Source organism: Pteropus medius, unplaced genomic scaffold, assembly GCF_902729225.1.
Source record: "Pteropus medius unplaced genomic scaffold, Ma_sr-lr_union100, whole genome shotgun sequence".
NCBI lineage: Eukaryota > Metazoa > Chordata > Mammalia > Chiroptera > Pteropodidae > Pteropus > Pteropus medius.
In genome coordinates, this window is record NW_024355205.1 from 5,860,019 (window position 1) to 5,886,147 (window position 26,129).

A 26,129-nucleotide genomic window follows, 5' to 3' on the forward strand; every position below is an offset into this window, starting at 1 on the left:
ATGTTTTCAAGGGACTCTCAAAAGAAAAAAAACGATTTGTCTTTATACTTTTATTAATAGGCAAATCTTTCCAGGTGCTTTCTTTTCAGATATTTAACATTTTTATATGAACAGAAAGAACACACAGTACCAGTTTTAAAATTTGCCAAAGGGTATATGTACTTAAAAGCCTTCCTTGCCTCTCAGCTCCCCAGCCCCATAATTTTTCTCTTCATAGGTAACTATTAAACAGTTTCTTATATATTCTAAAGATTTTAAGATTCTATACATTTAAAATAAGAAAATATCGAAAAAGCAACACCATTTATCTCCATCTTCTCCCTCCAAAATTCTAGCACATGCTAGAGTAATTTTTATTGCAATTTTGGCTTCCCCATCCAAATGAGAGAGAAGGGACAGAATTAGGCCACAGAGGAAAGAAGCTTATTTGGGAGCCTGGGGTGAAGATGAATAAGAATAACATGGCTATCAAAGGATTAAGACAAACCTTTGAGAAAATACATAAAGTTCTTTAATATATTTCTTTCTTAAAAAAAAGAAAAAACTTTATGAAAATGTAGCAAAAGTCATAGGTGAAGTACATCCTATTTAAAATAATCGGCCCCCAAATCAACAGTTCATTCATTTTTTGTTCTAAGACTCATCACACTTACAATTCTATCTATGCTACATTTTATGAAACTTAAAATAAACCTCTTTCATAATTTTAAATTTTGATTTCAGGATACATTTCAAATTAAATGGGGGAAAGGTACTGAGACTTTAAGTTCTTGTTTTAAGTAAATTCACTTTACCCAGGCCTTTCTCGGACTAATCACCACTCTTATTTGTATCTTTATTTCCCTTAAGGAATAACTATTATTTATACAAAGGTAGAGGTGTTGATTGAAAGATTAGTTTTAAGTTTCTATTTGTAAAACGAAAGCCAGAGAGTCAATATGGTTTACTTCAAAAATGCCTTTATTTGAAGAGTTATAAGTGTGTGTTCAAATTGGCCCGTCAGACCACAGAACATGAAATGTGAATGTTAGTTAATAATATGAACAAATATCTAATACATTATTAAGAAAACAAGGCCTTAGAATGTTAGCTCCTCACATTCCACGTAGAACTTCCAATGCTGATCCATTATATGGCAGGGGAGAAATTCTTGATCACTGACTAATAGGATCTCATTTATTTGGAGATAAGGTGGGATGCCTTGCATTGACTCTCTGGAAGTTCCTGTTTAAAGAAGTGCCAACAAATTAAAAATTGCCTTTAAAAAAATAAGATTTAAATTTACTTACTACAAATCCTAGACCCTAGTCAAGTCAATGAGCACATGTAACAGGCTTTCTGACCAGGTCGTTCTTCACTCACTGCATTTTCTATACTCGAGATAAGCTGTAAGTCAGTTCTGGCTGATCTTGGAAGAAGAAGCCTGTATGCAGTCTAAGAGTCAGTGATCTGAAAGCTGGTTTTTTCAACCTCCCTGGCATCTCAGAGACTCCTTTCTCACAGGGCTGTATGAGCTGTACATCATTCAGCAAACAGAATTTTATTCCACAGATAACACCAGTATGAGTATGGCTTTTGCCAGGCAGTTTCTGTTAGACATGCTATACAGTCCAACAGCTTTGTTCGTAATTCTAAACAATACATATCCTTCTGTAATTTCTTTCTGCGTTCTAATAACATCACACAGTTGCCTATCACATCACAAAACATGGTATTAAGACCATTTCTTACTTTTCAATACCTTACTCCTTGCACAACCATATGAGACAAGAAAAGAATCTAATTATTTAGAAAACAGATTTAGATTTTATTTTCTTGATTTAATAATTCACTTATATTACTCACTGTTATTTAATAGGTTGCACAAAATACAGACACTTAAATATAACAAAAAATTGAACAAAAGTTTCCCCACCAATCCAGTCTACGCTCTTACTTCAAGCCTCACTACTCCCATCAAGCTGTGGGCCAGTGAGGAGAGATGGGAACAGGTAAAAGGACTGTAAGAAGGACACACTTGGGAGATCTGCTTCCGAACTGAAAGCTCCTGAACACCGAAGTTTTGCTTCCAGTCTAGCCCTGACAGTCATGTTGGGGGTAAGGAATTGAGAGAGAGAAGGAAGCAGCACATTTCAGATATCTCATGTAAAATGTTTAAATTAAATATCCTTCATAGGAGATGATTTTACTCAGGGTCCACTAGTAATTGTTGCCGGTCTATGGAAAAATCTTAGAAAAACTAAGCTGTTGTGATCTTCAGAAATATGAACTGACAGGTAAAACACTGTAATATCAGGAATACACAGACACATATAGACTTAAGCACCCTGGAAATATCTACCATTTATTTTTTCCAGTCCTCACTGTGGAGAGGATTAAGTGGAATAATGCTTGGGTATCTAGTTCTGCTTAAGGAGCCAGACATCTCCTGGCTCTAGAGCCTAAAAGAAATGAGAACTAAGAAGATTAATAAAGAAGCTCTATCACTGAAAGAATTTTTGTGAATGAGAAATCAGAATTCTGAGAAATAGTACCTTAACCCCTTCTTTGGTCAAGTGATTATCATCATCTTTGCAGTGATAGCCATGAAATCTACCTGTAGCTTTGTGACAAAAACTTTTTCCACCAGGAACTGTGAAGACCACCAATCTACCCTGCTGAGGGGTAGAAGCGCTCCTCCCTTTAATTTTCACTTTTATTTGAGATAGATTCCCTAGGCAAAAGTCAGTGGCCTGAGATCCGTAATCAAAATTTCTAAACAGTAGCATATTTAACAGGCCAGTACAACTAAGAAAATAGCCTTTTATGTGGATATTTGTCGCCCTTCTGTCGTCCTTCATCTCTAACAAGAATTGCACACAGCTAAGGAACCATTCTGCTCATGCATGAGGTAAGGAAAAATAAATCTTCCTCAAGTAGTACCACCAAATACTGGCTATTCTGCACAAGTATACTTAAATTGAATTGCTAGATTCATTACCAGGCAAAAGAGAGGGCTCATGCAACCATTCATGTTAGCTAGTTGCCCAAATTAGCACTTCAAAATGACAAGTTAATAAGGGTAAAAATAATTTTAACTTTTATTCCCCTTTTTCCTCTAATTAAATAAATTTTTTTTCCTTTACTAGATCAAAAATAAGAATAATCAGATTCATTATTTTAACTGATAGTTCACCTCTGAAACATCACTAACCCATGTACTCTTTCATTGAACCCATTTTACCTCTCTGGTTCTTAGTTTCATCATCTGTAAAACAAGCCCAATATAAGGTTCACTTCTAACACTAAAATTATTGAACTCAGACTTCCAGAACTTACTCTTACAAACTAAGTATTCTACATTTTGTTAGAATTATGAGATGAAACTTTGCTACTCTAGTTATAAATGGAAATGAACATTTACATATACATTCTCATTCTGAATTAGAAATGTAATTCCCATCAAAGGCCAAATAATTAAGAATTATTTTAATAGATTGTAAAAATATGATTGAGGAAAACTGTATCATAGCTATTTAAATACAAAGTTCAATGCCTTTTAAAAATAAAGGATCCTAAAGGATAAAAATGGTGGTGGAGTGTTATATGGTTTGACATTTATTAATGAATAATTTTATATATTCATTGGTAAGATCAAAAGCCATCTGTGAGGCTGTACTGGAATCAAGAAATAAAGTCGAACATGACATTTTGAATTTTAAAACTATTTAAGCCCTCATTATTTGGGGAAAATTAAAATTTAAGAGGTGGTTCCTTAAGCTGCATTGGGTTTGAGGTACTTGATTTTATACATAAAGTGTGCAGGGTTTTTTGTGTCTTTGTTGTATAAACATGAACCCTGGAGTTCTTCTAAAAAGCAGCTCCTAAATGGCCTAATGTTTGTAAAATAATCTGGCAGACGGCCTGGCACATGGCAGGTGCTCAACAGACAATTTTCTTCTCTTTCCTCCCTTATCAGTAGCTGTTTCCTTCACTTTATGAATTAGGTCAAAAGAGTGTTAATCACAATGCCAGTATGAAAAACTTATGATAAAAATAATGAAAAAGAATCAAGAGTTGTAAACAGCAGCTGAAATAAACATCCTCTGTTCTGTTATCAGGCACCCATCTTCCTTGGGTGTTTAAGGTTTAAGAAGTTCTTAACCACTTAAAACAGAAGCACCTGTGAATGTTTGTTCTCTAGTACATATACTTTTACAGAGAAATAAAGCACAATAACAGCATTGAAATAACAAAAACTCTTTAAAGTCATTTATTTACAACAGGTTACCAATAAGTTAAGGATCATTTTCATGAAAAACAAAAGAGTATTTTTTTCCTGAAAAAGCATATTAATTTTCAAATGAACAAATGATGTTAGGTCCCCATGAAGGAAAATGCTATAATTAGTGTGCATTAAATAATGGTTGAAGAAAAGAGAGATTTCAGATACTTCTTTTTTCTTAGATGAATACATTTAGCTTAATGTGTTTCGAGTGTGTTAATAATCTGGTGACAGGGGACATAAACATATAAAATTGGCTTTCCAGGTAAATAATAAAATGTGATCTAACTTAACAGAATACTTTTAAAAAGAACTTTAAGAAAAATATATTGATCTATCTGTACAGAGTGATCACAAACTATGCAGAAGTTTAGGAATATCCATTTTTCCCCTTCCTCATTATACTGTATCAGTGGAGATTCCCTCATTAACACAGAAGAAGGGACTACAGCCAAGCAGGCAGAGAGGAGAGAGGCTTGGGATGAAGCTGTAAAATTTCAAAGGAAAATGCACCGTAGACTCCCTCCATTTTAAAGCTTAAAAACAACGTTACAGAAAGATACTTCAAGGATTTATTTCATCACCAGAATTTCATTTTTAAAGGCTTATGTTTGTATGTTTAAATCTTTAGTTAGAAACAACATATGCCCTCAAATTTGTTAACATACCACATTTTAACACTCAAGTCCATCAATACATTGACTTGAGTTACCAATTTAACTAGTTTTTGTGTGGAACTCAGAATAAACCTCTTCGGTTATCTATGATTCATTTAAGAAAGTCTTATAATGGCAAGATTAAAAACTTATCACCTATCTTCATAACTCAGGATTTTCTTGATACCGTGAATCTAAAATAACATGTAGAAATAAAGTGGATATTGAGGTTGCTGCTATTTGTTTCACGAAATGTCAATATATATTATCTGATTAAATAATTTTAGGAAATGTTGGTTAACAAAGTTAAATGTATTTCTTTATGACTTCTCATAAAGAGGGGGAGGAGGAGGGAGAGATAGTTCTCTTAAATTTCTGGTTGAGAAGATGTGAAGGGCCAGCACTCATATCTCACAATTAGATACAGAAAATTCAGATAAAGGAGACAATATTAACTAATCAAAATCCCATTTACTATTTGTTGAATTCTTCACCACAAATTCCATTACAGCCTGTGAGATCTAGTCATGTCCACCTATTAAGACAGTCGATCATGAGTAAATCCAGTTTTACAATAACAGTCCTTTGGATCATATTCATGCTTCCATTCATTCATGCATTCATTTGGTGAACATTATTCAGTGAACATTTACTGGGAAGCTACTGTGTGCCCAGCACTGGGGAATATAATAGGAAGCAAGATCCCATAATAGTCTCTCTAAGCTCAAAGATCTCAGTTTATCCAGGGATTAAAAGTAGGTAATCAGCAATTATTTATAATGTAGAGTGATATGCATTTGATATATAAGATTTGACCCTCTATTTGCACAGTAGTATGTTAAAATCTATATTTTTATTAAAGTAAATGAAATTGAAAAGTTTCCCTCCTTTTCTTAAAAAAAAAAAAAACCCTTGTCCAAATTCCATTTTTTTCCAACACCTATTTGCTTGATTCCTGTACTGGGTCACATAAACAACGCACACGTGAAAGTGAAAAGGAGTGCTACTAATAATTTTGCTGGGTTAGAGACTTCCCTGGTCAAACTGGAATGCATGGTGATCCTAGTTATGGGGAATGTAAATGGCTCTCCCTAGTCTCCTTATTCCCCAAAAAACAACTATTCTGAAGTGAATGATCATCAAAAGTGTAAGAGAACTGATTGGGTTTATGACCTGAAGTTGGCCGATGAAATCCATACGGACTTATTTTCCCTGCAGAGCCATGACTTCCATGACTACATTCTGATATGCAAAAGAGGGGAAAAGATTCTCTCCTGAATGCTTTGCTTGTAATAGGGTTAGAGAGTTTACATTTTTCTAACTTGCCAGGTCTTTGGTACCACAAAACCAGGTACAAAAAAAGCCTAAATCAAAAAGATTCAAATAAAACTCCAACCACAGCCTACAGAAAGCCAGCAGGGACATGCCTGTAGATTCCTAGTTCCAGATGTAGGTAGCAATGAGCTGGTTGGCATACTGGCATCTCTACAGTTCTCAAATTAGCAGTAATATTTTTTTGAAATATCTGAAGGAAAGAAAATACAGAATTTCTTCAAAGAAATTAGTAACAAGGAACTGTTTATATTTGCAGAAAACAGAAGTATCAGTTCAGAAACCATTTTTTATTTTATGCTCACTTAACAGGGTAATTATGAGCCTTCTGAAGAAGGCTAGAGTTGGAAATGCCTGCCTAGAATTAGAAAATCTGAGGAACAGATAATCTTTGTGATATAAGGAAGAACCTACATTTCTGCTTTGACTCGAGGTTAGAATCTAGGAGGAGAAAGAGTTTGCTTGGCTTTCCTTCAATTGTGGTTGTGCGTCGCGATGCATGCATATGTGTATGTCAATATTAATGTGTGTGTGTGTGTGTGTGTGGTAGCGTCTGTTTGAGGAGGGAGAAGGAGGGGAGGAAGAGGGGGAGAGGGAGAGAGGGGGAAGAGAAAGAGGGAGAGGAGGAGAGAAAGCAACAGGGTGTGCTTTGGCATCAAAGTGATGGGCTGAATATATCAAGAGTTTTCAAATTATTATCTGCATAACGAATCAGACACTACTAGTCATTCAAAGTCTATAGTCAGGCTGGCTGTATATGAATCACTTTAAAAATTTAGGTCCCTGGACCCTACTCCAAGATTTGATTAGGAGATCTACATTCAAAGTTAGGATTCAAAGCCCATGAATTGTTACAAAAACTCCTTTCAGTCTTTTAAGCCCTGTAACTTCCCCACAATTGTTTTAACAGATCTGTTTCCCCCAAATGATAAAAAGCACATTTGAGGCTGTCTTCAAAAACTGGGGAAAATGCATCGTATTCTGAAGCCAGTTCTGGAGACAAAGAAGGACCCTAAGAAGTTAGGGTGGACTAGGTATCAAATCAGGAGAGGAAAGTACTTTGAATTATTGGAGTTTGCTGTAAGAAAGGGAAAAACCTTGGTGATAGTAATCCCTGTTTGGTTCTTGACTCTGGTTATCACAATATTATCATTTTCTTTTCTCTACTTCCTCTCTGCTTATATTATCCCCTGCTAGTATGAGACAGGGACACTGGGAAAAAAAACAGGAGGTGCTATAACAGAGAAAAGCAATATAATATTAGTTATATCTGTTTTTCGAAAATGTGAGCTGCCCCTTCCAAGGTCATTTCAAAATCTGCTAATTGGTGAAGATTCCATTCTCTTCAGTTTTCTTAGGCTAAGGTTTATTTTATCAGATAAAGTATATTCATTTATACTAATAAGCAGATTTGTTTTAGTATGCTTTTAGAAAATATGGGAAACCAAATCATGCCTGGAGGAAGGAAAAAATGCCATTTTTCTACCTTTATGTGACACTTAAAAAAAAAAAATCTACCCAAAGTAAGTACAGCATATATCCAGAGAAAAAAATTGTGACAGAAAGTGAAATTTCTTAAAATTCTCTTGGAATCAATTGTGGTTAAAAATGGAGTGCTGTGAACAAACAATAAATAACAAATGTTGGTGGGGATATGGAGAAACTGCAATCCTTACACTACTGGTGGGAATGTAAAATGGTTCGGTTGCTGTGGAAAAGTTTGTTCTTCAAAAAGTTAAACATATAATTACTATAGAATATAGCAATGCTAGGTATATACCCAAAATAACTGAAAACAGGTACCCAGAAAAATATGTATACATGTGTTCATAGCAACACTATCCCCAAGAGCCAAAAAGTGGAAATAACTCAAATGTCCATCAAAGAATGAATGACTTAACAAATTGTGGTGTGTGTATATATACATATACATATATATAATGTATGTTTTTTTTTTTTTTAATTCTAGGGTACATGTACTGAAAAAAAAAACAGAACAAGAAAATCAGTTCAGGGGGGCTTTTTTCTACACAATCATACCCAGGCTTTCCTGTAGCATGCTGCTAAGCAATTCTCTGTCTAACCAGTCACATAAGATAACTGAACGGTGATCTTATATATACACAAACAAATTGTGGTATGTGTATATATATGTACATATATATACATACACGCACATACATACATACACAATGGAATATTATTCCGCCATAAAGAGGAATGAAATGCTGATAGATGTTACAATGTAGATGATTCTTGAAAGCATTATGCTAAGAAAAAGATGCTAGACACAAAAGATTATATACTGTATGATTTCATTTATATGAAATATTCAGAACAGGCAAATCCATAAAGATAGAAAGCAGACTGGCAGTTCCCAGGGACTGAAGGGAGTAACTGCTGAATGAGGTTTCTTTTGGGGGTGGTAAAAGTATTTCGGAATGACCTAGAGGTAGTGGTGGTACCACACTGTGAAAGTACTAAATACCACTGATTTGTTTATGTTATTTGGCTGTTATGTGAATTTCACCTGAAAGAAAAAAAAAAGACCAAAAAAAAATGAAGCACTTTCCTAGTAGGTTTGGGCGTGTTTTCCCCATTACAAAGAAATGGGTGTTGGTCTGCACATACCTGGAAGACACGGCTGATGTTCCTGAGGTACTAAGTTTGGTTCTGGAGGTATGGGCACTTCCTCGGAAACATACTTCAAAAGCTCCTTCCCCATATATGTTATCTGCACATAATTAAACACAGAATTTAAAAATCATATATTTTATAAGAAGCAAATTGTAACTTTGGTAAAGTATTGATTATTGTATATAATGGACTGGCAAAATATAGCCCACAGCTGAATATGGGTTACCACCCTTTTTTGTAAATAATGTTTTATTAGAACACAGTGATACCCATTCATTTACTTCATATCTATGGCTGCTTTCTGCTACAACAGGATTGAGTAGTTGAAACAGAGACCATATACTCATGAGGATTTAAATATTTATTATCTGGCTCTTTACAGAAAAAATTTGTTGACTCATTGTATATTATTAATTCTCTCATCCATTTACTTACTCAACCATCATTAATCTAGAACTTGCTACTTTACAACTTTAAAAGATTCATGTCGCATTAATAAAGTTAAGCCATAAAAGTACTGGTACTTTTCAAAAAATCAAATACTTAACTGATTAGATTAATAACATTTTGGGTCTATATATCCAAGTTTTTTGTTTTGGTTTGTTTGTGAACATAGCTATTATTTGTCAGCCCAAAAGATTAGAGCTTAGAAATATCTACACATGAATGGGCTGGACTGAGGCAGACTGGCAAACATCTGCCAGAAATGTTCTAGGCCTGAGTGTCCTTGGGTTCTCCACTCAGTTCTAGGGCAGTCTGATAATACACCCCCAGAAGCTAAGTGCACTGTAGCTAAACCATCATGTCTCAGTTTGAATATCCTTTCCTCCAGGAAGCCTTCATAGAACATTTAAGTTCAAGTAATGACCCTCCTTGTCTAGGCTCCCATAACTTTTGTGTTCATATTTCTGTCAAGGCACTTGATATATTTAAATGAAATTATGTGTTAATGTATCTGTTTCCATTAAAATATAAGCTCCTTGAGGCCAGCGTCTGTGTCATATTCATTTTTATACTCCAGCGCTTCACATAGTGCCTGATAATACTGGAAAAAAACTCTGAAATCCCAGCTCTTAAGCAAGATTCTTAAATTCTGAGTCTCAGTTTGTGCATGTGTAAAGAAAGTACCTCCATCTTATTAAGTTGTGAGAATTAAAAGAGTTAACAGAGGAAAAGCATTTGGCATACTGCCTAGCACATCCTAAGTGCTCAATAAATGCTTGTTATTGAACAGAGCAAGGAAGGCCAAGGGGATCTGGAAGGGTTAGGCACCCTTTGAGCTCAATCCCAAACAAAGACTGGATGTAAATGAAACAGCTCTGGCCTACTCAGTGTGCTAACCCCTCCTCACGTGCCAGGGAAGAAAGAGAGACAAGGCCCCTGAATGTCATCTGTCAGTTCTCCAAATAACTATCAATTAGAAAACAATAAAATTTTGTTCACATTATACTTTGACGATATCCAATACACCTTAAGCGCTCATCAATGTGCAGGCTCGGTATGTTTTTACCTATATCTCAGAGTACATTTTTATCAGTTAGTGCTGGGTAACATAAGGTAGTAAAATTGTACCTTAGTAGCTTTGGAGATCTTAAGCATACTACTGGGGTAATCCAGACATACAAAGAACATAACAAAGCTTTAAGAAAATCCACTGAGTTAAAAATCTATTTTCCACATGGCAGGAATAATTTATTGAACAAGGATAGTAATGAATAGATCTCTAAATGAACAGGCACTAGGTCAATTCTGGAAACTGTCCATTTCATAATAGTGCTCATGCTCCAGTTGGCTAAAGCACGTAGGCAAACAGTCCTCCCATCTGCCTATGACTCAAATTCTGATTCCTGGACTAAATCTCATTAGATGCAAATCTAAATCAGAACCTATGGGGCTGGGGTCCACCAGGCATTGGTAGTGTTTAAAGGCTTCCCAAGTGATTTTAACATGTAGCCAGGATTGAAAACCATTGCCCTCATCATATAATTTATCGAGGGTGGAATCTGGAACAAGCTTAATCTCCTGTCTCCTACCCAGAGATCTCTCTGTCACCTCAGGATGATGCCTAATAGCTAGGAGACTGTGGCAGTGAGAACAAATAGTGATGCCGTAGCATCAGGATTTCCTTGCTAAAAGCCCAGCTGCTTGGGTAGGAAGTATGAGTCATCTCTGTGTCTAGTGGCCCTGTCATTCTGTCTGATGCAGGGCAAGACCCAGTTTTCTGGCATTTCTTGCCTGACAACCAACCACTCCTGGCTCCATAGCCACACTAACATTCTTAGAACTAGTCAGTAGAAATGTTTACATTTGCCAATGTAAAAAAAGCTCCTTTCATGATGAAGTGACTGTGAATTCAGGAGTTACCCCAAGACAAGAGGAGGTAGAGGCAGTTTCTGTAGTAAACTTTAAAAGAGGCTTTTAAATATTGTAAAGAAACTCATTGGGGTAGTGTTTCTCAGCCTGGAGTATTTAATAAGAGTACATACACAGCCTATAGTAATTTTAAACACTGTTTCTGTTTTGGGGATAATTTTTAAAAATCTAATCCTTTTCAGATAATATGTATGAATATCTTATATCCCAGAATTGCCCTAATTTTACTTCCCACATTGCATTTGGCCTCACTATCACATAGGTGTTAAACAATATAACTTTAATTGACATGGTGATGAGAAAAGACCAGAGGCAATGTGATAATGCAAATGAGGCACAAGTACAGAGTAAGAGCCAAATGATGTCACAGCCAACTATTCAAAAGCAGGAAATGCAGTAGTTCCAGTAGAGAAAAAGGGTGGGAGACCTGAGTCAACTCTAGGCACACTGAAGCAGAGGCATGTCAAACTCAAAAGTACCTTATTTATGTTGTAAGTATAGAGTCAGTTCCAGCAAAATAATCTAACCTGTCATAAACTTAAGAAACTGTAATAAAAAAGGAATTTCCATGGGTTAAATGCAAATTTATAAATCAAAGTTACACTAACATGCAACTGTGATTTATAAATCCATGTAAAGGATTGGGCAGGGTGAGTTAAAAGCAGATAAGCTGTTGACTCCAGGGATTGTGGGGGGTGGGGGGGGAAAAACTTCCATAGGAAAAAAAAAGAGAGAGACAGACTAGAAAGCAGAGAAAATCCAAAATGTGCTGACAGAAGTGAAGGAACTGAAACAGTTTTGGAAGCACTTGCCACAAAGGTCTAGGAGACCAGAATGCAGGATTTAGGGACGCAATCAAAAAGTAGGAGCTCGGAGGAAGGGTGAGCCGAGCAGAGTTGAACAAAAAAAGAAGAGAGGAAACGGCTCCTTCTATCAGTGGCGTGCTGAAGCTTCCTGCAACAGCTAGTGAAGGCTGACGGCGTCTGCGATTCTGTGAAACAGTAATGGTGGCTGTTCAATTATTCACATTTTTCTGGGTGAATCACTGAAAGACTGTTGCCTCAGTGGTGCCACAGATATCTAGAGGTGGCTGATCATTGGACCTCAAGGGTGTGTCAGTCATTAATAGTCTTTAAACTGGTGGTTAACCTGGGCTTATAGGCAGAAGACAGAACTAAGGAGGAGGCTACTAAGTCTGGGAAGTCTGAATGAAAAGAAATATTTCTTTTTGGGGGACTTGCAATTTATAGATAAAACTATGCTCAAACATAAAGGTGCACCATAACTTCTGTGAGTCTTAGGCTCCTTGCTCATTCCTTCTGTCTTTAGGGGAAGATTTTGTAAGAATACTGATAACAAATTAACTAAATTTTAATACGCCAGTGGTCTCAAATTTTCTAGGTGGAGTCACTAAGATCTGAAATCACTTGGGGTCAGGAAAATTGGGGGCATTCAAATTTCAAAGTGAAGAACAAGAAAAGAGAGGCTCAGTCAGCAATGCAACCTTGCCTGAGGGATTTCTGGCAAACAGGAGTTGTGGGAGAAAGCATGTAGCATGTTGCAGAAGGGACACATGAGGACAAAAACTCAGAAAACTTTCAGATGTAGTTTTATCATTTTAAAAAATGTACCTTTCCATTTGAAGTTAAAGATAAACTTAATGACCCACCTTACTCCAAGCGTAATTCCAGGTCACATAACTATCACCTCCTAGAAGATCTTTGAGCCAGGTGACTGGATTTTGATAAATCTGACCATTTTCTACCTTAATTTTACCACTCAATAAAACACTGGCTTTGTGGGTAGCCTCCTGAAGGAAAAAATAAAATAAAGATTAATATTAAAAAACAGATGAAATATGTGAACTTCTGCTTCTGGCCATGAAATAACAGGGCAAGATTTACCCTAATACCTTACACATCCAAAAAATGGAAAAAATATTTGAAACGATGGTTTGCAATATACCAAACATCAGGCAACAAGTACAGTCATCCCTAAGAAGTGAGAAATTAATGAGGTAAGCCCTGTAATTGTCCCAGCTCACTGCCTTCAGAGTTTCCAGGTCATGGTACAGGGAGAGGGAATCTAGGCTAAACCTGTGGACCTTCTGAGTTGAAGAGACAGAGCAGAGTTTAGAGAGGCAAGATAGCTAGAGTTTGTAGGAAAGAGTACTGAACAGAGAAATACAATGAGAGAGAATTCTGCAGATCTTCAGATAGTCTTCTTTAATTATTCAGCTGAATTGTGATTGGTTATGTGTGTGAGGAAATTACCCAAGTCTAGGAAAAGAACCACCTGAAAGGATTAGAGGTTAATGGCAGTTGGCATTCTCAAAGGTCGGAAATAGTACCTGTACCCAACAGCAAAACTAGAAAAACCTCAACACTTATGAGGCACTGGTAGGGTACACAGAAGACTCTTGCTTCAGTCAGTAGGGGGAAATAATTAGCCCTACATTAAACACTGCTCTAATCCTGCCCAATAAATCTTAAAAGCAAGACACAAAAGGATCAAACTGGGTCCAAGCAACTTAACTGTATCCTAGAATAAATCTCCAAAATATTTATAAGAATACAAAACTATCCAGCACCCAAAAAAGTAAATTTCGCAAGGTCTTGGATACAATAAAAATAAAAATAAAGGGTGAAACAGACAATTCCACAATAATAGTCAGAGACTTCAAAACCCCATTTTAATAATGTATAGTCCAAACAGGCAGAAGATCTATGAGAAATCAGAAAACTTGAGTAACACTATAAACCAACTAGACCTAACAAGCACCTATAGAGAATTTCTCCAAACAATAGGAGAATATATATTCTTCTCAAGTGCACATGGAACATTCTCCAGGATAGGCCATGTATAAGCTAAGTCACAAAATAAATCTCAAAAAAATTTAAAAGGACTGAAATAGTACAAAGTAGGCTCTAACTGCAATGGAATAAAATTAGAAATTAATAATGGAGAAAAATGGGACACTCACAATTAGGTGAAACTCAAACAACACACTCCTAAATAACTGATGGGTTAAAGAAGTAATCAAAAGGCAAATTAGAAAATACTGAGATGAATGAAAATGAAGACACAACAGACTAAATCTTATGAGATGGAGCAAAAGCAGTGAATAGAGACAAATTTATAGCTGTAAATGACTATATTAAAAAAGAAAGATCTCAAATCAATAACCTAACCTTACACTGAAGACTGGAAAAAAGAAGAGCGAACTAAACACAAAAGAAGCACTAGAAAGGAAATAATAAATATTAGAGTGAAAATAAATAAAACAGACAATAGAAAAACTATAAGAACATCAACAAAATCAAAAGTTGGTTCTTTAAAAATATTAACAAAATTAACAAACCTTCTAGACTGACCAAAAAAGCAAATAAGAAGACTCAAATTACTAAACTCGGAAATGAAAATGGCGACATTACTATTGACCTTACAGAAATAAAAAGGGCTTTAAAAGAAACTATCAATAACTTTATGCCAATAAATTAGGTAAATTAGATAAAATGGATGAATTCCTAGAAAGATACAAACTATCAAAACTGATTCAAGAAGAAATAGACAATCTTAAAAAACCCATAATAAGCAGAGATTGAGCTAATAATAATAAAAAAACCCTACCCACAAAGAAAAAACCCAGGTACAGATGGCTTCACTGCTGATTACTATCACACTTAAAGAAGACTTAATTCTTATTCAAAACTCTCCTTCCAAAATAGAAAACACTTTTGAACTCATTCTATGAGACTAGTATTACCCTGATTCCAAAACCAGACAAAGAGAACACGAGAAAACTACTGATCGGTATCTTTAATGAATATGGGTACAAACATCCTCAACAAAATACTAGAAAACTGAATCCAGCAACATATAAAAAGAATTATATACTATGACCAAGTGGAATTTATCCACTCTCAAAAGAATGCAAGGTTGGTTTAACACCTCCAAATCAATTAATGTTATATATCAGATCAACAGAATAAAACCCAAAAATCAAATGATTATCCAATTGATGCAGAAAGAACATTTGACAAAGTCCAACACCTTTTAATGATAAATACACTCATGAAACTAGGAAGAGAAGAGAACTTCCTCAGCCTGCTAAAGAGCATCTTTGAAAAACCTACAATATCATACTTAATGGTGAAAGACTGATTTTTTTTCTCCCTAAGAAAAATAGTCTTATCTTAGGAAAAAAAATGGAAGTCTGATCTCGCCATTTTATTTTAACATTGTACCGGAGGTTTTGGCCAGTGCAGTCTGTCAACAAAAGAAATAATTTTCATACTGGAAAGAGAAGTAAAACTGCCTTTATTCATTATCATCTGTATAGTAAAATCCAATGGAATCACCCAAAATTTAAAAGTCAGTATAGCAAGGTTATAGGATAAGATCTTAATATATAAAAATCAATTGTATTCCTACATATTAGCAATAAGTAACCAAAAGTTGGCATTTAAAAAACAATATTGGGGGATAGAGGGGAGGGGAGGTATAGGGTAAAAGGGGTCAAATATGTGGTGACAGAAAGAAATCTAACTATGGGAGGTGAACACACAATGCAATATATATATGCCTTATTGTTAAATTGTACACCTGAAACTTACTGGATTTCGTTAACCAATGTGTTCATAAAAAACAACAAAAAAAAGCAATATTACATACAATACTATCAAAAATATAAAATACTTTGGAATAAACCTGATAAAAGCTGTGAAAGACCCGTGTACTGACTCCAACACTGCTGAGAAAAATTTAAAAAGACCTAAATAAATGGAGAGCTCTACCATGTTCATGGATTGGACAACTCATTATTGCTGAGATGTCATTTCTTCCCAAATTAATCTATATATTCAACTCAATACCAATAAAAATAACTGCAGCCTTTTAAAAATTCACAAATTCATTCTAAAATTACATAGGATTGCAAGTGATCTGGAATAGCCAAAATATTTTTGAAAAAGGAGAGCATAATTGGAGGACTAACACTATCTGATTTCAAGACTTATTCAGCTACAATAATCAAGACAGTAGTGATGAAAAGACAGATAAAAGATCAATGAAACAGAATAGGGAGTCTGGAAATAGGCACATATATGGACAACTGATTTTCTACAAAGGTGCAAAGGCAATTCAATAGAGAATACTTTTTTCAACATATGCTGCTGGGAAAACCGAATATCCAAATTCAAAACTATAAATGGGGATCCTACTCTGTAACATATATCAAAATTAATTAAACATGAATCATACTCTAAATGTAAACCTAAAACTATAAGAATTCTAGAAAACTATAAGAATTTAGAATTCCAAAAACATCTTTGTAATCTTGGGTTAAATTATTCTTAGATATAATACCAAGAACATAACCAATGAAAGAACACATTGATAAATTGGACGTCAAAATTTAAACTCTGTTCTTTATAAGGCAATATTGAGAGAATAAAAAAAAACAAGTCACAAGCCACAGACCAGAAGAAAACATCTGCAAAGTATATGCTTGATTAAAGACTTATACCCAAAATGTATTATTTAAAATTCTGAAAACTCAATAATAAAAAAGGCAACCAATAAAAAAATAAAAGATTTGAATAGACACTTCACCAAAGAATAAATATGGATGTAAAAAGTACATGAAAAGAAGCTGAATATAATTAATCATTATTAAATGCAAATTAAAACCACAGTGATGAACTACTGTATATATTTATATACTACATACATACATACATCTACACCACATGTTAGCATGGCTAAAATTAAAAGATCAATCGTATTAAGTGTTGACTAAGTAAGGATGTTGAGGAACTTTAACTCTGGTGGGAATGTAAAAAGGTTACAAACAACTTTGGCAGTTTCTTTAAACGTTAAATATACACTTACCATATGTAATCCAGCCATTCATTCCACTGCTAAGTATTTCCCAAGAAAAATGAAAGCCTATGTCATACCAAAACTTGTTTGCAATGGCCAACAACTGGAAACACCTAAATGTCAACTACAGATGAACTGATAAACATTCTGTAGCATATACATACAATGGACTATTACTCAGCAACAAAAAGAATAAACAATTGATACATATTACAACAAGGATGAATCTTAAATAATTATGCTCAGAAAAAGAAACTAGTCAAAACTAAATACATATGGTGTAATTCCACTTATACAGAATTCTTAGAAATGTAAATAAATGAATAGAGACAGAATATAGATGAATAATTGTCCAAAGAGCATGGAAAGGGAGGGGATGAAGGAGGTGTATAAAAGAACACGAAGAAATTTTTTGGGGTGATGGATATGTTCATTATCTTATCTGCGGTCATGGTTTCAAAGGTGTATACATGTGTCAAAACTTGTCAAACTTTACTTTAAATATGTGTAGTGTACTAGATTCAATTACATCTCAATAAAGCTGTTAAAGAAAAAATAGCTGAAATATGAAAATTACATTAAAATTTTATTATAACTGATCCAGAGAAGAAGTAACCACAACTTTCAAAATATGAGTTAATTTAACTAATTTTACCAAATAAAATTTGATTTGCCTTGGCTAATTCTGAGGTAGGTATTACTTAGCAATAAATTGGTTGACAGGGAAGCAAACGGGAACATCAAGGGATCTTTAAATTATTGTTTGGAGTTGAAAATTGATTTTTGCTACTAACTTATAAATAAACCTTATTAACTAGGAAAAGCCTTATTATCCAGAAACGGAAAGGGTTGGAAACAGGGGTCATTCAGATTAAGTTCCAGTTAGCCTGAGTCAGTATCTGTCGGATCGGTTCATAGGCAAGGAAGCATCCTGGACACTGCAATCTTTGCCACTCTGATTCCTCTTTCAAAAAGTGAATGGGGGAAAGGGTAGAGGAAGCCTCTCTTGTTGGCATTTCTAGCAGAACTTTTTTTCCTCCTCTAATTTTATGCATATGAGATATTATTTTAATTGAGTCAGATTTACCCAAACTCTAAGTCACTTTTTGTTTCTAAAAACAAATTGAACTTTGAAGGAACCAAGAGGCCTGTTCACCTCGATCATGAAATCATCCTCAAAAGGTCCACTCATGCGAGTTACTCAATTCTGGAATGTCCTAGATGACCTGTCTCAAAGTCACCCTGAGAGTTATGAGAAGTTCATTCGACAGCAGCTAAAAGAAAAGAAACAGCTCTGTGCTGCCCCAGAACCACAGATCTGTCTGCAAACCAGAATTTTGAAACCAAAAGAAAAAATACTTTTTATCAACCTATGTCGGTGGAAAAGGATTCCAGCCTCCTAATCAACCATTCATTTAGGACCTCTAAGTGCTGGCAGACTAGAAATGTCTGAGACATCAGATGTTTACACAATCATCAATGTTGCCTACAATCCTGATGTTTTCCAGGCAGCAGAAAAGGACCATAGGAAAAAAGATCAATTAGTAAGGATGGCTATGAAATGCCTTGAGAAACAACTCCAATTTACTCTCTCACATTTTTACCATATTACCAAATTTAAAATAAAAGGAAACATTCAAACGATGAGACAAAATCTGATGGTAATTCAAATTGACTCCACAGACTTAAGAGAGAAAACAAGAAAGGAACTAACTCATGAATAGATACGAAATGGTACTGGATTATGCAATCCAGATCACTTCCCTCAACTTTTACTGCCAAAAGACCACTTTTCAGGCCAAACAGGGTGCCTGATAGAAGAGATTTCCCGTAAAGAAATCCAGGTGGAGATGAAGAGACTAACCTATGAATTAAAAATTGTGGTAGATTAGAATGAGAAAGCCCTGGAAATTGAATTAAAAATTGAATTACCAGGTATTAATTCAGGAAAAAACAAAAACAAAAAACCAAATTGAGCTTCTATGTAAGATGAATTTATACTTATCTCTTATTGGGGGAAGCTACATAGTTTTAGAGAAAAAAATAGGTACCTGTGTTTTGAATTCCAAAATATTTCCTGGGTTAATTCTTCCTAATACTATCAGATCCTTTATCTGCATACATTTCTTTTTCAAAGCTGTGCTCTGGTTTGAAGGCTTTTTTGTAATATGTGGACAGCCAGACCCAGGGGAAGAGGTGCTCTGGCTGTCATTTGCATGTGGAGCAGCAAAAGCTGATTTTTTAAGATATGGTTTCATCTGATGCCCAGTATCACAGCCTAAGTCATCAATCCCTTGATGGGTCAGGGTTTCTGATGCCCTCCTAGGTGGTTGCTGGGAAGCTGTTTTCTTGTTTCCTCTTTTTGGATCACAGTTGGAAAATGCCTGACCACAAACAACAGCTGATGTCTGGGCATCATTTTGGGCAGGTGTACTTGTGGTTTCTGAAATATTTAATGTGCCAGTTAGTGCTGAAGGACTACAGGATTCATATCCGTTGGCTATTGTTTCTGTAAGATCATTTTCTTTTTGTGAACATTCTGCTTGAGCAATAAAAGCAACAGGTTGGGATGGTAATTTAATCTTCTTAGTGCCATCTGAAGATCGGGATTTTGGTAACTCATCCAAGTTACAGTCACTGACATTTTGTTTAGAATTCAGCTCATTTCCAGAAAATTCTTCCCTTCTTGCTGTCTTTAAATTTAGACAAGTGTTGGTATTTTGGCTGTTGTTCCACCTTTCCCGAGACAACTGTGTTTCCTGTATGTTTCCACAAGCAGGAGAAAGTGAACTTGACTGGGGCTGTACTGAATTTTCTAGACTGGTAAACTCTTGGCTGTCCTTTTCACTAGAGATCTGGGAGCTGAATGGCAGCTTCTTCAAACTAAGACCAGATAAAGATGTAACATTCTTATAGTTTTGAATTTTCTGGCTTATTTTTTTCTGTTTTTTTGCCGCTACTAAAAGGCTCTTCTGTCTTGTGGCCAAGTTAGCAAGTTGTTCTCTCAGGACACCATGCTTAAATGATTCTATGGACACCCTAGAGAAAGAAAAAAAAAGAGACAAAAAATACAAACATAGCAGAAAATGTTTTTTAGCAGTCATTTATATTTTAAAGGTACTTTATCTCAATTTAAATTTGATCAGCTTGAAGTACACAAGAGCTTGTCTTTGCAATGTATTTCCCTTTTGAAGAAACGGACTCATAAGGTTAAGTGTTTGCCTTTTTAAGGAGGTGACAGAGTGGTTATCCACATTTTTATTCATATCATTATCAGCTGTCAGTCAGCCCTAAAAGAGAAACAAAATTTGGGTTGTCTATCTCAATATCTACTAGTCTTGTAGTTGGAAGGTAGCAATTGATGGCCTAGGAGGAACACTTTTCATTAAGTTTGGAGTTTGTTTATTTGCTTAAAGTGTAAATATTGAGAGTAAGTTCTACTCAAGTTCTACTCAAGTTCTAATTAGCTATGGAGGAGTGAGATTGTTTTGTGAGTAATTATACGTGAGCTAGATCTGAGAAATGTCAGTTCAAGTAATTACTGTAATTGTACTTTGAACCTGTACTGAGGCATTTTCAAGTCCAAAGGGACTACCCAGACAAGCATTATCCTGTGTGCTCCCCCAAAACCACATCTCTCAGGGGCTTGAGGACTAAGTGAGAGGAAATGACTCATCCACACTTCTGCCTTTTGGTTATACCCACCTATTTCACTGGCACCTTCAGGATATTAAACACCCTGTTTCCTGTAGTTCAAAACTTTTTGGTCTCAGAACTTTTTTATACTTTTAAAAATTACTGAGGAACCCCAAAGAGCTTTTGTTTATATGGGTTATATCTATCAATATTTGCTGTTTTAGAAAATGAAAAAAGAAAATTTTAAAACACAAGAACACACAAGCATACATTCCTTTAGCTATTAGAGTGATGATATCACACATTAAGAAAAGTGGCCTCAAGAAAATTCCACTGTACACTCGAGTGAATGAGAGCAAAAAGGGCAAATAACATCTTAGTATTATTAGAAAAATAGTTTTGACTTCACAAACTCCTTGAAATGGTGTCAGGGACTATTAGGGACCACCCTGTTAGAGCAGCTGTTTTAAGAAAAGTGATAAAAGTGATGTCTGTTTCTCCTATCATGGTTTAGAGTTGTTGGTCGTGAACTTGAAGTAGACTGGGTGTTAAGTAATGGATATAGGTGGAAGAAGCAGCAAGAAGAAATTGGATTAGTAAACAGCTGGTTGCATAAAATGCAAGAAGCTACATAGAAAAAAAAGAAGGTAACAATATTACATTAAAAACTGTGAAACAAAGAATTCATACAGAAAAACAAAAGTGCTCATTAGTTTACAAGATTTTATGCCTCATTGCAATATTAATAAAGATTTACACTTGAAACACTAACTAATCAGGAACTTTCAAAATTCTAGGTATCTTGTTAATCATAAGATATAAAGAAAAACTGAAGCTAGGCGTCTCCAAAGTCCCCTAGAAAATATCCTGTAGCCAATTACCAATCTATAGGTCCTACAAGCTCACATGCTTTACACTGTCAGGAAAAACAAGAAATAGAAAGGAATTTATGGTACTTATTCACTAGAAAGAAAAGCAAACTCAGGATATAGATTTATATAAAAAAATAAAAATCTGATATTTAAATAAGCTCAGAAAAAATTTGAGTATGTAATATATGTTAAATCATAAGACAAAAATATAAAAAAAATCAGAAAGATTACATGTGAATAAAGAATAGGATCGAAAAGATATCTGCATTCATTGCAGCATTATGCACAATAGCTAAGACATGAGGATAATGGATGAATGGATAAAGAGAATATGATACACACACACACATACACACAGAGTGGAATATTATTCAGCCATAAAAAGAAGGAAATCCTGCCAAATGTGGCAACATGGATGGACCTTGAGTGTATTAGGCTAAGTGAAATAAGTCAGACAAAGAAAGACATTCTATGATCTCTTATATGTGGAATCTATATACACACACATACACACATATACCCCAAATTCATAAATATAATAGAGACCAGATTGGTGGTTGCCAGAAGTGGGTAGTGGGCAAAATGGGTGAAGTTGGTCAAAAGGGACAAACATTCAGATATAAAATAAATAAGTCATGGGGATGTAATGCACAGTATGGTGACAATACTTAATAATACTGTGTTATACATTTGAAAGTTGCTAAGAGAATAGATTTTAAAAGTTCTCATTCCAAGAAAAAAAAACAATAGGGGGTATATGTAGCTAAGTCTATGAAAACTAATAAAAAAATATTTCCTAAATAAGAAAAAAAATATATAGCATCTTTCTCAAAAAAGGATGTGAAGAGGTATATAACCAATATAATCAGGATAAAATTCCTTAAGAATCCTGAGAATTTAGAGGAACACAGAACCACGAACTGCTCAGAAGGACTTTTATGATAGCAAAAAGAAAATTTTTAATGTAAAAAATTTGAGTTTACAAAGGAAAAAAACTTAGGTTTGGGATTCATGACCAGAAAGGCTTTTATAAAATTCTTGGCTGCAGACAACTTTTTAAGGCACTAAAATGTTGTTTTCTGAATATTTCAGGTAATAAAGATGAAAAATATCTTTCTGGGAAGTACGATTCCGTATGCAGGTCATAGATTAGATGACCTCATAAAGTCATTTTTTGGTACTAAGAAATATTTGTATTCTTAAGAAATTCTAGGCCTTACTACTGTAACTTAAAATGGGTAAATTGCGAAAACTCTAAAGCACTCCTATTTTTTCACTCACCTGTATTTTTTAGCCAGATCGTCCCTTTCAGCCTTTTGCTTGGCAAGCACATTATCCATAACCTCTTTTATCTCTAACATCTTTTTGATGTATTGTTCTAGAAACATGGTAATAAAGTAAAAAGTTGGTTAACTGAGAGCTAGCAAATGTTAAATTTCATCACAAAGAACTCAGCCTTACCGTTAATTTTAAAAAGCGATGATCATTCCCCTGCCCTCTTCCCCAATATCAATGACCCAAATATATAAATCAAGGCTTACTGAATTATGTCACCCTATAGAAGTACCCTGAAGTGTAAAAACACTGTGCCAAGAAAGAGCAGGCCAGCCTGAGTTTTAATTCTGCTGTCTAGTCCACTGACTAAGCTCTGTGAACCCAAACAAGTCATATGACCTCTATGGTCAGCTTCCTTATGTGTAAAATAAGGGAATAAAGAAGATAAATAAGAAGATAAATATTTTATCTGTTAAAATCATTTAGCTTTTTTTAAATACAAAAAATACATTATCCTTGTAAAATTTTTTTCAAACAATATGAATGTTTACACAGAAGAAAAGTAAAAGTATCCTACTCCTTCCCCTGCTTCATCTCTATTTTACTCCATGAAAGAGATAGCTGTTAATAGTTTGGTAGCAGTGTAGGTATTTGTGTGTAAAAAATTTTAATATATTTATTTCATGTATTATTCTACATATTTGTACTATATATAACTACATATTATATATATTTAAGAATAAGAACCATGCTATCAGTTCTTGTCTTCACACTTAACACTTAGATCTATATAAAGTAACTTTTATAATAATTACTTAGATATTTCCTACTTTCTTCCACTGCCTCTTAAGTAAAGGCATTGTGCACTCCCCTACAATCCACAGGACTTACACATAAATGTCGATTATATCCAAATACAGATTTCCAAGTAGGAAATTGAAAAGCTTAGATGAATAAATTTGATTTCTTTTAAGCTACTTACTATTCATTTCACTTTTGGCTTTGTTTAAGTTTTTGCTTAATTTTTTAGACCAATGCGTATTTTCTATATAATTTAACTAGAGAAAATTAGTGGTAGGAAAGAACAGGGAGTTCAGAGTTGGAATTTGTTCCATAACCTCCCTTTGCAAATCAGACAAATGATTTCATAAGTAAAGAATCACGGTTCCCAGAGGAGTTTTGTCACCCTAATAATATGGCTAAGAATTAGTTTCATAATGTAACACAAGTGCTAACAAGTGGGAAACTAGTATGACTATTAAGAACTTAGATATAAATTTGTTTGGCAGATTTGATACTATTTAGTAGAAAGTAGTTACATCATGTACATATCCTGTCACATTGGATTTTCCAAATGAATTTTAAACCACTGGTAAAAATAACACTATCATAGTAACCTAAAAGTTTATTTCTACAAGAAAGGATATAAAGATATCTTACATGTATCTTGATACTGTGTACTTATTTATCAAAGAGACAACGCTGAATTTGAATTAATCAATGGTATTTTAGAAAGAACCTAGAAATTGTCCTAATATGTGTAAGATTTTAATATATGATAATAAGGCATTATAAAACAATGAGGATAAGAGTAATTATTCAACAAATAAGAGTAGGCAAATGCAGGAAAAACCTATGAGGGGAAACTATTCTATCCTTATCTAATACCATATGTAGAAAAGAGATTTTTAGATGAATGACAAAATTAAAATGCTTAGAAAAAAATAACAAAACGTTCACATTTTTCTGCCTCAGTTCAGTTAAGGCACTAAATACATCTGATATGAAAGTGAATGCAAGACATCTTTAATAAAAATTTACAAAAGGAAATGTACAAAATGGGATTTATTATTCTTGAACCCCTCAGCTAGATGAAAGATATAGAAGATTTCAGAATATGGAAGTGGTGAATTTGTAAAGATATTTCTTTAGAGAGCTGTTGCTTCACTGAGTGGGAATCTCCATACTCAAAAGCAAAAGTGAGAAGTGAGGGGGCTTCTCCCTCCCTATGGGGGCAGTTTTTCAAAGGATTGTTGAGAGCATAATAACTCTCAATCAAAGTGATAACGGACTCATATCTGGCTTTCTCTTTGAACATTTAGAGATTAAGACCCTGAAGAGCAAGGAGCTCCCACAGCAGAGCAAAGAGAAAGTTGCTGCTGTGCTGGGAATTAACTGTGCTCCCTACTAAAAGTACAAGGTGCCAGGATTCTGAAGAGTTGGTGTGGAGCCTGCCCTGAGATCCTGCTGATGAGGGCTTCTACCTGAGGGCAAGAGTGTATGTAGTATGGACCACCAGAAAAAATAGAAGCTGAGATGAGACTGAGAAGGCCAGAGGGGAAAAAATGTACACTGCCACATCATAGGAGCCACCCATGTAGAAGTTTCAGAAGAGCCTCAGAAGAGCCTGCTCTGAAGAGACTTAGTTTTAAACCTCTGTCAAAGAGTGATGGAGCCAATCAGTCGGTACTTAGTCACTAGCCAAGAACTCTAGGCCCCTTGCTATCTCTCCTCCTTTAAAGGGGCAGTGAAACAAAAATAAAGGGATCATGATTAGTCAATTTGCATACTGGTTATAATAGAAGAAAATTAAATTACACAGACTGGGGATGGGAAGGAAAAAAAGTTTCTAATCTTCGAAATATTAAAAGAAATGGCAAAGAAAAAAACACATTTTACTATACAGAATTTTGAAAATTTATGTATTTAAGAACAAACTAACATATGTTACAAATAAAAAGACATTTAAGTGGCTGAAAAAAGTATTTGCAGCAGTTATGGTAGAAAAGGGGTCAACAATATGATTACATAAAATGACTCCAATTTTTTAACAGACAAAAAGGAACAGTCAATTCACAAAGCAGGAAATAAAACTAGTGAAAAAATACCATTAATAGTCAATAAGGCAAAGGAAATATGAGGTACATTTTGTTATTAAACTAGTAAAATTCTTTTAAATGAAAATGCTGAGCTATTAACAGTGTAAAGAACAACAAACACTAATCTGTGTTAGTGGAAGTGCAAATTTGTATGTAATTCTTTAGACAATCAATTTATCAATATGAATCAATAGATTTTTTAAATGTTATATGCTTTTGACCCAATAATAATTCCACTCTGTCAATCTTACCTAAGGAGATAATTGTAAATCCAGAAAAAAGCTGTGTTGTAGCATAGTCACAAAAAATTAGAAGAAATCTA

The 26,129-nt window shown here is 34.6% G+C and overlaps 1 protein-coding gene and 1 pseudogene across 15 annotated transcripts in view; one reads left to right on the forward strand and one right to left on the reverse strand.

Moving 5' to 3' along the window:
* Nucleotides 1-939: 939 nt before the first annotated feature.
* ANKRD31 (ankyrin repeat domain 31) overlaps nucleotides 940-26,129 on the reverse strand; it is a 141,328-nt gene continuing 116,138 nt past the window's right edge. For all 15 annotated transcript variants that reach the window (XM_039857303.1, XM_039857295.1, XM_039857302.1 and 12 more), the window contains 5 exons: nucleotides 22,935-23,031; nucleotides 19,197-20,184; nucleotides 12,932-13,072; nucleotides 8,884-8,986; nucleotides 940-1,224 (listed from right to left, as the gene is read on the reverse strand). In XM_039857303.1, coding sequence (XP_039713237.1) covers nucleotides 1,079-1,224; nucleotides 8,884-8,986; nucleotides 12,932-13,072; nucleotides 19,197-20,184; nucleotides 22,935-23,031 — 1,475 coding nt within the window. In that variant the 3' untranslated portion in view covers nucleotides 940-1,078. The remainder of the gene's footprint in view (nucleotides 1,225-8,883; nucleotides 8,987-12,931; nucleotides 13,073-19,196; nucleotides 20,185-22,934; nucleotides 23,032-26,129) is intronic.
* Nucleotides 17,891-19,121, forward strand: LOC120598805 (PIH1 domain-containing protein 2-like; annotated as a pseudogene).